Source organism: Thamnophis elegans, chromosome 1 (genome assembly GCF_009769535.1).
Source record: "Thamnophis elegans isolate rThaEle1 chromosome 1, rThaEle1.pri, whole genome shotgun sequence".
NCBI lineage: Eukaryota > Metazoa > Chordata > Lepidosauria > Squamata > Colubridae > Thamnophis > Thamnophis elegans.
In genome coordinates, this window is record NC_045541.1 from 149,268,847 (window position 1) to 149,283,633 (window position 14,787).

Genomic DNA, 14,787 nt, shown 5'->3' on the forward strand with positions numbered 1-14,787 from the left:
AAGCTATTTAACATGGTTTTACCGTTCTATGAATGACTTTATGATTTTAAGACAGGCGATTTTAAGACAGGATTTGAGTAAAGGAATCTTTCAAATTAGTATTAACGCATAAAAAGAAATAGCTTTTGGATGAGGTTCACATTGTGCAAATTAAATAAACCAAGTAAAATATAATTTTAATCCTTAATACTATGTATAAAGATGAAATAAATTTGAGTTGAGTGACTTTGCACCATATCTCCCTCTCTCTTCTTCTTCTTAATGTCACTTTCCTAAAGTTTCCTTCTTGCATAAAATCTTGGGATTGTGGTTTAATTCATTATACACAAACAGATTGACTAGATCTCAGTCTCAACGCTCTCCCCACCACCCTGTGCTTGGAGGATCTGCTGTGCTTGGAGGATTTGCTTGGATAGTGAACTCAGATTGGAGTAGATGGTCCTTCAGTTATCTTAGATTTATTTATTTGGATTTCAGACTTGCTTTCTTTTATGCAGATGCTGAGCAAGAATCTGAGAGGAGAAATGACTGTTGTGCCCATTGGAACCCAGATAACTCTCAAAGATTGCAAGTTTATACAAGAGATTGCAAAATATCTGTTGATCAGCTGCAAAGAGGTACATGTTCAAATGGCACTTGTTTAAGCAAAGTGGACACTGCAGAACATTTTAACCAGTTGCGAAATATATACCATAGTAAAAATATTCCCTTCCCCAGTACTGCTTTCTTTTATCAAGGCACAGTACAAATTTTAAAAAGTGATAGCAACCAGTCCAATAACATTAGTTTGGAATTTAGCTTCAGTACAGCAAACAAATATTAACTCTAAAATGATGAATACAACAACAGTAGATTTAAAATAATGCCACAGAACAAAGCTGAATGTATGTACATCCACAATCATTTTTAAAAAGTGCTTCTCTAGAACTGTTAGATAGGATGGAACAAGCAGATTAACCCACTAATAAAAATAATATTTAAATCCCTCAAAGAGGTATCTGATTTTCACAGACATAAAAGGAGGAAGGAAGTGGGCCCTGAGTCATGGGACCATATCTTGAAACCTGAGCCTGCACCCCTGAAGTAAGAAACCAAAATAAGACCCTGCTGTTTGTTTGTTTGTTTATTTATTTATTTAAGTTATATTGCCGTCTATTCGCCCATGGTGACTCAGGGCGGCTTACATAATTTAAAACCACATTAAAAAACAATAAAACGAATAAAAGAATCAGATAAATTAATATAATAAAATCATCCTCCCCCTCCCCCCCAGCAACTGTCAATCACACGAGCCATTTAATGGGCTCCATCCTGCTCTGGGTTCCCCAGGCCCGCTGGCAGAACCAGGTCTTCAGCACCTTCTGGAAGAGTATTAAAGTGGGGGCTGTTCTAATCTCTGGGGGAATGATGTTCCAGAGAGTGGGGGCCACCACAGAGAAGGCCCTTCTTCTGGGTCCCACCAGGTGTATCTCCCTCAGGGATGGGACCCGCAGCATTCCCTGCCTCCCTGCTCTTATGAATTGGGTAGATGTGACCAGCAAGAGATGGTCCTTCAGATAACCTGGTCCCAAACCATGAAGGGCTTTAAAGGTGACAGCCAGCACCTTGAATTGCACCCAGAAGAAAATCAGCAGCCAGTGCAACTCCCTCAGGAGAGGTGATACATGTTTGGAACATAACCAGACTGTAGAAGGAAATAAAAGCAGACTGATACTGGGGAGTTTGTGACTGGAGGGCTTTAAATAAAAGTAGTATTAATTTAAACTTGAGGCTGATTTCACTTGGCAGCCAGTGAAGAGCTCTATATGTTACTAAAATGTGAGGAATAATATGAAAGATTCAAGCTCAAATGGCACTTATTCTCTATGAAGGTAAAACATTCCAGACCACACATCATCAAGAGCCATAAAAGACTGATAGAGTTTGGTACCATTAATGTAAATATTGATACTGGAAACCGTGATTCATAATTAGAGCACCCGAAGGGCAAGGGAAACAAAATAGCACCCATATCTAATCACCGAGGGACAACCCCTTCCTAGGACTTTAATCCACCATGTAATACTGTCAAAGAAAAGAACAAGAAAACAATACAAAACCTTTTAAACCAATCAAGTGCATTGACAAGGATGTCCAGAGAATATATCATAGACAACAATACCCAATTGTTGCTCAAATATGTGAGATGACACTGTCAGGTTCAAATGAAGCAGGCCCAATTCAGCTTTGGAACGCAACAGGTAGGAAGAAGAGAGATATTTCCACCTGAATCAATCTATCTAGTCTAGAGGTCTCTTCCCAAATAGATCAACCAGATATTTAATGGAAATCCACAGCTATGTATGTGTGCAATACATCCCCTCTTGTTTGTGCTCACAAATCACTGTATCTGACATTAAAAGAGATGGTCATTGTATTTTCTTCTAACAATTCTATATTCAGCACATTAAGACAATCGGCAATTTCCATTACCTATGTCAGGCTTTTTCATTCATGTCCTTTATTTAATTTCATTTTTATAAGTTTTCTTTTCACTAACATATTAAAGAAAGATACAATAATTAAAGTGCTTGATAAAAATATGATTGAAGATTGCTGGAGTGACTGAAATGCAGGACTGATGGAGAGGAAACTGTAATTTCATAAGACTTTAAAAATAATAGTCATCTTGTCTATATTCTCATTTTGCACAGATAGTATTAAATTCCAGAGTTCTATATACTAGATGGAGAAAGCAGGCATTGCTCAGAAGTGCTTCCTCAAACAAGCATCTCTAGTCAAAAAAGTCCTGCTACTCTATATGCAAGTGAAGGTGGAGGAAATATGTGTAATTAATATTTTTCTTTTCTTTTTTCAGGAACTAGCAGCTGTAAGGGATGCCTTGACTCCTTCTTTGGCATGCGTGGCTGCAAAAAATGGTGACTTAACTGCCCTAAAACTCTTACAGGACTTGGTAACTGCCTCTTCTTTCATTTCTTCTTATATGACTGTTTTGGAGTGTGAAACAATTTTCACCAGTTAATTTGAACTGTATTATTCCGTGGCCTCCAGAATCTGGATTTAGAAGGAAAATAAAAATCCAGACATGTTAGATTATCTATAATCAATTTCAGGAAGCCTTGTGTATTTATTAGAAAGAGCCCCAAAATTACAGCTGATTAAAACTGGAAATGGTTTAAAATAACTACTATACTTTTATATTTTTGAGTAGAAAACAGAAAACTTTCTCTTTTGGTCCTTGCAGTCTAATTAAAATTCTATTAACTCCAAGTACATACCTCAGGTAATTGTAATATTTCACAATTGCAGATGGGGAATTCTTATCTTAATCTTCTTACATCCCACATTTTTGGTTAATATGCAGTTGTTCTGGAAAATTCAAAAGTGAGTTTGCCTCTTTGTTATAGTTTTCCCCTATTGTTAAAATTATATTATTACTTCTAGTCATCAGATTGTTACATGAAATTGTATTATTGGGTAAAGGGCTTATATCAATAAATGCACAATGAAAGCGTGAGTAGGATTCAGTTATTAATATAATAATGTCTGAAAAGAGATCATGTACCACTAGCAACATCTAGATCTTTCTACATGTGAAAAGGGACTTCTAAAAAGCAGAGGATCTGTAAAACAAATTTGCATCTTATGCAGATATACTGTTGGAGATTTTAATCAAGCTATATTTCTGTGTTCCTTAAGGGTTCTGGATTGATATCCAGAAAGTAGTTTTAGGTGAGTCTTCTCCATTTGTCCTAGAGGTAATGAGAATGAATGAATGAAATAATACTAAATAAATGAATAATACAGTGACAGAAACATTTCTTCTTTGTGACAAGTCCAATTCCTTCTTTTCCTAGAAAAAGAAATGGGTATACAGTAAATATTTGAAGAAGAATGTAAAGATAGATACAATTTTACACACATTTTAAACAATTTTATTGTAGGGTGGAAACTTGAGCTCTGGTGATTATGATGGTCGCACTCCACTTCATGTTGCATCCTGTGAAGGCAATTTGAAGATAGTCAGGCATCTGTTGAAGTCTGGTGCAACTGTATATGCAAAAGACCGATCAGGGGCTACTCCATTGATGAATGCTGTTATGTTCAGGTATCTTATTAAAATGTAATTTAAATCAAGCACCCTGGAAGAGTTAATACATAAGCAGCTGAATGAATTGAACCCCAGTTATCATTTGGTTTTGGGACAGATAAGTATTATGTGCTAAAGAACTGTTATCAACCACAGTTTTTGGCCATGTACTATATCCCAAGCAATAAAGACAGGAAAACTTTCTAATAGGATACTATCAGTAAAAGATCAGTAAGTATAAAGCACTGATTGTTCTTGTTCACTCTTCAGTCCTGTTACACATTGCATGTATTGCTATTGCTACAGGAGAGGAACATAGTGAGTAAAGAGACTTATATGTTTATTATTAGTTTCTGTGTGGTGAAAAAATGTTCAGCATCTATTGGGAAGATGTTTTGACAAATACACTATTGTATGGAATTTCACTCATCAAGGCTGTTCATAATTTTGAAATCAATTTCAAAAAGGTATTTTAGAGTATGCAGGCATACCAACATATCTATGAGCAGTTCTTTAAAATAACCATATCTTTTCCTGGCTTAACTGTCATCTGCAACTGTCACTTGACTGATGCAAAATGTCTCTACTCAGATGTCTCAAAACACCTTTTTGGAATCAAATCCAGAATTCTGTATGGAATATGTAAAATTCTGGTTAAAGAAATGATTATGTTTCAGAAGTTTATGCATATGATAACATGTAGAAATTTTTGTTAACTCAAATCAGGAAGGGACTTTTTCTGAGCATTTTAATGGATTTTAGCATGTTGTACTGTTATGCCCCTCTCTGTAAACTACAATCTGTTTTTTCTCCTTTTAATCCTTTTAATTGGCTTAACTGTTTATTTCATAGTAATTGAACAAGGAAGTCCAGTTTTTGCAGATACTGTACATATTTCTATGTACATCAATATTAAAATTAAGTACGCAGAGCATGCCTGCTTGGCATCTATGGAAAGAGTTTGATGCACTAGAACTAAATGCTTGCTTATAACCGCTTTCTCCATGGCTCATCCTTATAAAACAATCATTAGTAAAACTTTCTCTTTAAGGATTCAGATAAATGCCTGCCCTGGTGTAGCTTTCTGATGAGTTCCAGAATTGTTGGATGACGATTTCCATCATCACCAGTCCACAAGGCTAAAACTGTGGTCAATTGCTCACACTCTTGGATTAGTATTTTCCTAAAATATTTGGCATCTGTTCCAAATGATCTGCGACAGTATGATGGCTAACCAGGTCCTAGAAATACCAGAACACGGGAAAGGAATTTCCTAAGAGTTTCTAGTGCAAGTTAAAAACACTTACAACTGAGCACTGGTAGCACTTGCTCTGCACGCCTGTGCAAAATGTTCCTGTAAACAGCAATGTGCCTGCATGTGTGTTTTAACCACACCCAGGGCTGCCTGAGGAATTTCACATGAGTTTGTTATTCAGATACTTTTGCTTTACCACTCCCATAAGAGAAGGAGCTTGATCTTTTGAAATCTGCCAAAAGGGGGACTGGAAGAACAGAATGAATTTGGGTTCAAGATTACGCTCTTAGTAGAAGGGACTTACTAGTCATCATTTTGTACAGTCTGGAAGGATTGCTTTAGGCTCCCATGTGCTGGAAGACTTTGCAGCCAATCTTAAAACGGCAAGGGATGATTTAAATCTGGTAGCATTACGTATTATTACTGCAACTGGAACAAAAATAATGTTGTACAGGGATAGGTCTTTGCTTTCATTTTATGTGAGAGAAAATTACTTGCATACTAATATGCAGTCCCACATATGTGCCCAGTCGCTCATAAAGCATGTTTATTTTGTGTTTAATTTCCCACAACATTTTCTTCTCAAATAAGTAAATAAATAAACTTTAGCAATAAAAAGAAATTATGTGATTTAAGGTAGAACTGTGTATTGCTATTTGTGTTCATAAGCATGATAGAAAGAGCTTGTGTGGGCCTTAGACATCAATATTCCTGTTTGAAATGTTGGATATTTTATGGGGAAGCAAAATATACATCCAACAATATTTATGCCGTCTATGACTTCTTTAAAAAAAAAGGCACCACTATTAGTCATCTGCAAATAGGTATCTTGTTCTGGCTCTTTTAAGGACAGGTTTTTTTTTTGCTCTGATGCTTTGAACTTTGTCAAGACTATATAAAAGATCAATTCTTTATTTCCTACCAGTGAACAAAATTAAAGAATTAAATAAAGTCCATCAAGTTTTGAGGCCTGGGTTTATCATTTGCATATCATTAAATTCCTGAAGGAAAGGAAATATCCTTGCTATTCTCATTCCTATAAAGATTTGCTTGCATTTTAAATTCCAAGTAAGCCTTCAAAAGCAATTTTAAAACATATGTAAAAATAAAGAATGTCAGCTGTCAGCATTAGGGAATCTTCATACCCGCTCACAGCATAATAACTGTAATCATCTTTATCATGTATAATAATGCTTTAGAGTGTTTAAGGTGGGGCTATAGTTTTGCATGTAAAAGATTTCTGATTTATTCTCCGGCTTACCAAGTGAGAAGGATTTCCGATAGCACTTCTTAAGTGGATCAATGTATGACTAATGTAAAGTATTTCTCTTCTATTTTTATTCTACTCTGAGGAGCAACATCCAACAACCTTCCATTGATGGGCTGAACCCAAGGGAGCATTTACCTTTTATTTTTTGTTCAGTCTCATAATGCAGATGAGAAGCTGAGACTGAAGTTTGTATTTTGCGTAACCCCTGCCTACTAGTTCTAATCTAAAATAATCCAGGTTATAGACCAAGAACACTTAAAATGTACTGAAATCAATGGGACACATTGTGATTACCTCAAAAAAATCCAGCACTTGTGTTACAAAGAATGAGACACAGGGTTTGCAGTTTACCTATTCAAGACACTGACTTACCTTACCTGTATATAATTATCTGCAACTCAGTCAGAATTCCACCCAGTCATTATACATTTCTGTGTCAGGTGAGTTGTCTGTCTGCTTCTGATTTTGACCTGAATATTAAACAAGTTATTTGTAGCCCTTGATGTCTTCAAAAGAGTTTTCAGGTACTCAAGGAGTGTAATCAGTGGTTCCACATTGTCTTCAGCTATGCATGTGCATTACAAAGTAGCTTGATGGTAGAGAAAGGCGTCTCTGAGCCTGTACAATTTGAGGCATATGGAACTGACAGTGCAAAAATCTCATGGATGTTTCCTCAGGAAAAACGGCTTGTGGCACTAACTTACACCTGTTTGAAATTCAGAGTATTTTATTCCAAGTTCCTAGGAGTCCACAAAAAGGACTCTTGAAATTTAGTGTGAATCACAATTCACTCAACCCCCTCCAACTTGGTATGAGCTAATTGAAGTTGTCTTCACTTTCCATGAACATTTATTTATATAAATGGCACATTGCAGGCCGAAGTGAAAATCAATATAAGTTATCTACCAACTGAAAAGGGGGAAAATATCTAAGGTGATATTTTGTTTCTCATGGAATACATGCAATAAAGTATTTGAGATAATAAGCAAACATGGGAGGTCTGTAATTGTGATAGTTAATAATACCTCTGTGCTCAGCAATAAGGACTGAATAATACTGTCTTCCAGGAGAAAGACAATTGCATTGATATTGTGATATTTTAATAATGCAACAAAAGAAATGTAAACATATTTTGAAAAAAACTGTGTGTAGCTTATCGAGAATAAATCTAAGGAAAAAAAATCCAGTTAATGCCTCAGATCTGCCATGTATACCTAACAACTTAAGCTAAGTAGAGGGTGCTTTAAACAGTTTTACTCCTGAAAAAATATGACTGAAATCTTGTGATTTGCTTTCTAATCTACTTGAGATACAGAAGGAATCTATGTTCCATTCTTCAGATATTTTGTCTTTTAGACAGAAATACAGGTGTTATGTCATCTTTAAGAGTGGGCCACTAGATTACCTTACTCATGAAAAAGCCATGCTTGGTTCTAAAGGGCTTTACAAGAGTCTCTTTGATGAATGGAAAAGTATGGAAGAAAGACAGGTAGTATATATCTATGGAAGATCACTTAGCATGGGTCTCCAACCACAAACGGCAGATTTATCAAAATGAAATACTTGCTAATTTTTAGAATTAAAACTATTCAATGATACCTATTCAATTGTGGAGGGCACGGATGCTTTATTTTGATTTGTGATTTATTATATTGACTAAAATGTTCAAAAGCTGGAAGTGTCCTCTTCAAATCTCAATTCAAAATAGGATTTGCACCAGTGGTGAAATCTAATGTTTTTTGCCACCGGTTCTGTGGGCATGGCTTGGTGGTGGGGGTCATGTGACTGGGTGGGCATGGCCAACCTTTTTTCCACTTTTTAATGTATTTTTTCCTGCCAGTTCAAGCGAATAAACAGGAAAAAAAATGAAAAAGTGGGGAAAAAAGGTTCAGACGATCACGTGGCTCACAGCTGATCCATATGATTGTTGGAACCTTTACCCCCCCCCCCCACTTTTTAAAGCATTTTTTCCTGCCTGTTTGCCCAAACTGGCAGAGAAAAATGCTTTAAAAAGTGTGTGTGGGGGGGAGTTTTCAATGATCACATGGCACAGTTGAGTGTCACAGAACCTTTCCCCCCCCACTTTTTAAAGCTTTTTTTTTTACTACCAGTTCAGGCAAACCTTAGCGTATTTTTGCTAAGCGAACCGATCAGAACTGGTAGCATTTCACCGCTGATTTTCACTGAAATATTTTGGCCCATGAGCCGTTGGAAAACAACTGGCAGTCTAAGCAGTGACTTTGTTCCAGCAGTTTCTAAGGAAGAACTGATTTAAAATAGTCTTATTCATAAGTATGCAAATAGACTCTGAATTGTGGTAGCATTTCCATAAAAATATCACATGTATTAATGTTGGCTCTTTGCTGTATTTTCTTTCTTTTCATCCAGCTTCCTAATTTATCTACTTTTTCCACCATATTACTGATCAAATTATATGGGCTAATTTAACACTTGTGATTTTTTCCCCAAACATCTGAGGTGACTTAAAGCAACTATTCATTGCTTTGGACTGGCTACCAAAACAGATTTTGCAACATGCAAGAGTGGGAATGTAGTATCTGTTTGCAAACCTTTAAAATATCCACAGTGTTCTTCTGGGGTCATATGCTGATCTCTATAACTGCCACAGGATCATGGGGAAAATGTGCTTGCTTTGCAGACAGGTGCTATGATTGTACATGCAATTTGGGAATTGCATTCAAAGCATCTCAGGGCCCCAAGGGGACGCTTTAACAAATAATTGAGAACAAGATACAGTTGGAAGAAATTGTGGTATGTGTAATAAGGCAGATTGTGAAGGTAAAAATGAAAATGACTACAGTGCATAAGAGAAGTTGCCAGGGGAATAAAAAAAAATGCAAAACTACTAAAGTCTGAGTGATATAAGAAAGCGGGACTTGATTTTTTATTTGGACTATGAAATCTTTTGAAGATTGTGGATATGTGGAAATATGGTATTAAATCTACCTGATCTTTCAGCAAAGTGTTTTGGGTGTGCAGTGGTCATGTATCTATGAACAACTTTGGTGCTGTTTATAGGTTAATGATGATTGAAATCTGGATATATTTTGAGTTGAAAATACTCAGTTAGGTTGTGGTGGTTTAACATGGAGACATGGATGCAAATCAGCTTCCCAGTGGTACTGAGACTGTAACTCCCAGAATTCTTGTTTTGTTTATATAGATTGATATGGCTGCTTATGTCACAACAGTGATTCAAGGCAGCATACAAAGATTAAAACAATGGTAATAAGCAGTGATCCATAATTTTCAAGATAAACAATATATCCCAATTATTAAAATCACAAACACAAGATTGCTCATCTGATGTCCTGGCCCAGGTGGTTGGGGAAACAGCCATCAGTCACCATGACCTTCAGAAATCCAAGACGATGCCATCCCAGTACAGTTTTCATTCTTTCCCCTTCTGTTATATTCTTTACCATAGATTTTCAGGGTCCCACTGTGAAAGAAATCCAGCATGGGAAATTATTCTCTGATTCTGTTTATCAATGCATTGAAGTAGATGTTCTTATTAAAGCACAAATAGGATGAAGAATAAAACTTTCTTCTTCCCCTCTTTTCTAAAGGAATCACAAAGTGATTGAATTACTCCGCAAAACTGGAGCTCACCTTTCCAGCCAAGAACTTGTGAATGTTGGGACAGAACTCTGCAGGCAAGTATGACTCTGAACTATGTGTGCGTATATGTGTGTATGTATATGTATGTATATGTATATGTATAATCTCCATCAACCATTTTTCTCCATTCAAGAACTGTACATTTGGTAATTAACAGCTGAATATATGATTCAAATATGTGAAAAAAATTCAAATATTGATTGTTCTGATTAAGGCTGCTCTTTTATGATCCCTGATATACCTTCCCAGGGGTTTTGCCATACATTTGATCACTGCTCAGTTATTGGAGGCATAAGAGAATTCTCTCCCAGACAGTGACAAAACGTTGAGATCAGAGAAGAGAGCAAGGAGCATTTCAAACATTTTAATGAGTATGCCAAGAGAGTCACTGGATGTATAAATTTATTGATTCTCTAAATCAGTAACAGATCAAATAATCCAGGGCAAATAAAAATAGTTCATTCATGTGTAATAGCTGGCAAAGAAAAACAAAATGCTGTATCTTCATCCTGTTCAGTCCTAACAAATATTGAGTTTTTCAGAACTTTAAATGAAACAGTTCCTCGGGACTCAGGTATTCCTGTCAGTAGTGGCAGAATTATAGGAATTAGAACTAATACTCTGGATTCAGCATTAAGCACCAATGCAATTTGTTTTCTCATTCTAATCTTTTCTATAATTTCATATTTTTTTGTTTCAACTTTATTTTACCTGAATCAAAAGTTCTATCCAACTTCCTACCAATCAAATAGTTAAACAGTTTCTACTAATCAAAATGAGAAAGACATCAGTTATACTTACATGCCAGAGTCTATGCAATTAAGATGACTATTACCTGCGTCTCCTTTCAGCCCATAAGGATAGATTAGATTTTGGCTCCCCCCAAGGAAGAGGTTAGATTTTCCTCTGACATGTGTGGATTGCATCCCTTACCATTTCCTGTTAAGGTGGAGAAGTGACCACCAGGATCCATGAGACTTTTAATGCCTTTCTGCATCAGGGAGAGCTATTATAGAGGGAGGCAGTAATTTCTCATTTTTTTAAAAGGCTCATTCTGGATCTTATGGTCCTAGATAACTACTGGCCAACTTCCAAAATTCCTTTTTCATGGAAAGGATATTAAGATGGTGGCAGATCCAGATAGCATCATAGGAGTAAGAGATTATCTAAACCTTTTTTAGACCTAGGTATGAGGATGAGAATGTTTTGATCGCTCTCCTTGATGAACTTTTTGAAACCTCAATGGGGGTAGTGACCTAGGCAAAAGCATGAAGCAGAGTCCTACCCCGACAAAACCTCTTTTATTTACACCAGTGGTGAGTTTCTACTGGTTTTACCACTGATTCATTTGTGCGCCTGTGTGTGCACTCTCTCTCACGCGATGCTTCTGCACATGCGAGAAACATCTGGGCAGGTGGGCGGAGCCTCCCGCTGCTTCCACTACTGGTTCGGCCGAACCGGGAGCAACCCATCTCTGATTTACATGACTGTAAATTTCTTTCATTCATAGTTGCAAGGCTTGGCAAACAGTCTTTCAGAGGAATATTTATCAACATGAACCTTATCTCACTTGGAGAGCTGCCAGATAACTAGTTTCCGAAAGCAGGGCAAGGCAACACTTGGCACAGAAACTCTTATAGTCATAAACAGAACTTTCCACTCTTGAAATGAACGAAGGAATGAATTGTTTCCTGCAAAAGTCCACTCCCTGTTCGCTCCTCTTTTGTTTCCTATGGGAGGGGCCAATAACTCCAAGGTATGGCTTTACTCCCAAGTCGACCTTGCTTTCTTAATTGTTCTTGTCTTCTGGCAGCTCTGTGCAGGCGCACACTGGGAACAGACTCCAGCTGTTCCTCTGCCTCACTGCTGTCTCTGCCTCCAACACAGAGCCCTCGTCTGAGCTTTCCTCAGTGCCAGGAGTGGCACATGTTCCTCCCCAACCTCCTCACTGTTCGACTTTGCTGCCAGCTCTGCTGGCTGCCGGCGGTCCACAACAACTGGTTGTTGTCCTCACAGTTCTCTTATCTGTCTTGACAATGTTGCATTTATGTATGTTTGCACAGTCATAAAGGTGTTTGTTGATTCAAAGGAGAAAGTTCAAAAGTACTGTCTTCACTAACAATTACTTTGATATTTATTATTAGCAAAATCTGATTGAAGATACTATGAATGGATTGTATTATCCATTCATAGTAACAACAGAAAGTGAAACTTACACTCAGTGTTAGAGTAATGACATCACCATATAGCTGGTTCTGAATGACATTATATCAGGCAATTGTTCATGAAAGAGAATTTTGTAGAATATTGATGACAAAGCAATTGAGAGTCACATTTAAGGGTTGAAGAGATGGTGGGGAATGCTGGGAGTTGAAGTCCATACATTTTCAAGTTGTTAAATTTGAAAATTGCTGCTTTAATAAATGTACTGCTTTGATTCCAGACTTTTTGCTGCTTGAGGCAAAAATGAAAGTAGCATCTACCTTCAGGTTGCAAATCTCCAATATCTACTGCATAGTTGAATCTTATTCATTAGCATCAGAATAGCCAACGTTCCTCACTGTTTCCTTGCCCCTCTATCTTATACCAGATCATTGCCCACTAAAACAGATCTTACGGTGCATTACCAACACACTTCTTGTAAACAAAGCTAACTTTGAAAGGTTATTTCTCTATCTGCTTAAAACCCTTCTTGTGACAGCTGTTTTCTGTGAATATCTGCAAAAGAGTGCTGTCTAAATTCCTGATGTGCTCATTGGCCTAATTCTTCTGCTTATCTTGTTATTAGGTGTCATGCAACAGCCTTTCTTAAACTTGCCACATGTGATATTGATAATCAAAAATTCCAAGGACAAATAGGTATTTTGCAAATGGGTTACAGTTAAGTTAATGCTGTGAGTGGATCGGTGGCACAGAAGACTGATCAATCCAGCGGATAAGGAATTCTTTAGAGCAAGGGGTGTCAAACTCACAGCCTGTGGGCCAGATGTGTCGTGTGCTGGCTCTATCCCTGCCCAGTTTAGCGAAAGGGGGAAAAGTCCGATATGTCATGTGACGCTACTATGACGACTCGAGTTTGACACCCCTGCTTTAGAGGTTCTCCCACTGATTTCCTCGATTTCAGAGTTGAATTTGAAACTGCCAAGTGTTGCTCAGCTGATCTTCTGTTCACAGAAACACATTTTACTTCTAATCTAGCCGTTTCCAAAATCTGCCATGTTTTACATGGGGAACTCTGTTTTGGTCCACTATCTGGAGGGATTACTTCTAAAATTGGTTTCTATGGCTACACAAAGTTGTATTCAAAAGCAACAAATTCATTGGAAAGCAAAACTAATTTAATCAAAGGGTATTTAGCGGTAATAAATTCATATTTGGATTGCCAAAGAAGAGAACTCTTTTAAACTTCATTTTCACCTTCTATTACACTAGTCAAAAGTTCTTGGTCTGAGCTATTGCAAAATGACATATGATCCCAGTTACTAAGCCATCTCTGGCTTAGATGAATCAAGTTGCTGAAGATAAGAAAAAAAAACTTAGAAAAAGCTAGTTAGTTACTATTAACTTTCAAAAGTATTGAGGTACAGGAGTGACATAAATTTTTTGAATATAAGACTAGTTCTGTTTTGTGCTTTCCAAACAGCAATTCCATAGAACCAATTAATGCAGCATTAATTCCCAAGAATGACAGGCTTGGAATCTGCTTTGTAAAATCTTGTTTAGTTGTCAAGATTATTAAGAGGAGTGGCCTAAAAAAACTTTATATTCTTTAGGAAATAGATTAACCCACTTCTGCATGTGAAAATCCAGTTTAACAGGTTAGTCATAGATGACAGCAAAGTGCTTTGGGGCTGCATTCAACAATCAGAAAAATGATAACTGCATAAATAAATTTTTATTGAGACATTTTGTTTACTTAGATTGCTTTTCTAACCAAACAATTGTTTCATTTCTCTGTGAAGGCTTTTATTTATTACGGTTCATTGCACAGTCAGCCAGATGTTCAGACTGGATTTAGCACTTCTATCTTCCTATCAAGTTCTTTCCAAGGACCTGTTATAGTTTGATGGTGTTAAAGGTATCACTGCAGGAAGTAAGCTGTTCCAAATAAAGCTGCCTTCTGCAATTGATGGTGATGGTGATTTTGTCAATGCTGATGGTTTTTCATACTGTGCTCCTGAATTGTACCTTTCTTTAGTATTATCATTCTTTTCTTTTGCCACAGTTATTCTACTTCTGTTTGCAGATCTTTGTATTTTGTGATTTTCTCCATTTCTTTCCTCTGTCTCCTGTTCTCTCCAGGTATTGCAACACCCACTATCCAGACATTTTTTTCTTTGTTATCAATAATTGTTCACTCTGGAGTGTTATATAGTGGATGCTTATTTGACTGAATTTTAAAATTACACAGAACTTTAGCTTCTTCATTTTCTATTACTTTTCAACTAGGTTATAGTCCCACCAGCTTGCAGATGAAAGATATTTCTTGCAGATATTCCAATGCACAATTGTTACTTTGTCATGCTGTTG

The 14,787-nt window shown here is 36.8% G+C and overlaps 1 protein-coding gene across 1 annotated transcript in view; it reads left to right on the forward strand.

The window, feature by feature from the left end:
- The window catches only part of ASPG (asparaginase), a 76,767-nt gene that overhangs the window by 44,112 nt on the left and 17,868 nt on the right, over nucleotides 1-14,787 (forward strand). Inside the window, exons 10-13 of the mRNA XM_032213903.1 lie at nucleotides 498-617; nucleotides 2,858-2,953; nucleotides 3,945-4,108; nucleotides 10,206-10,292. Coding sequence (XP_032069794.1) covers nucleotides 498-617; nucleotides 2,858-2,953; nucleotides 3,945-4,108; nucleotides 10,206-10,292 — 467 coding nt within the window. The remainder of the gene's footprint in view (nucleotides 1-497; nucleotides 618-2,857; nucleotides 2,954-3,944; nucleotides 4,109-10,205; nucleotides 10,293-14,787) is intronic.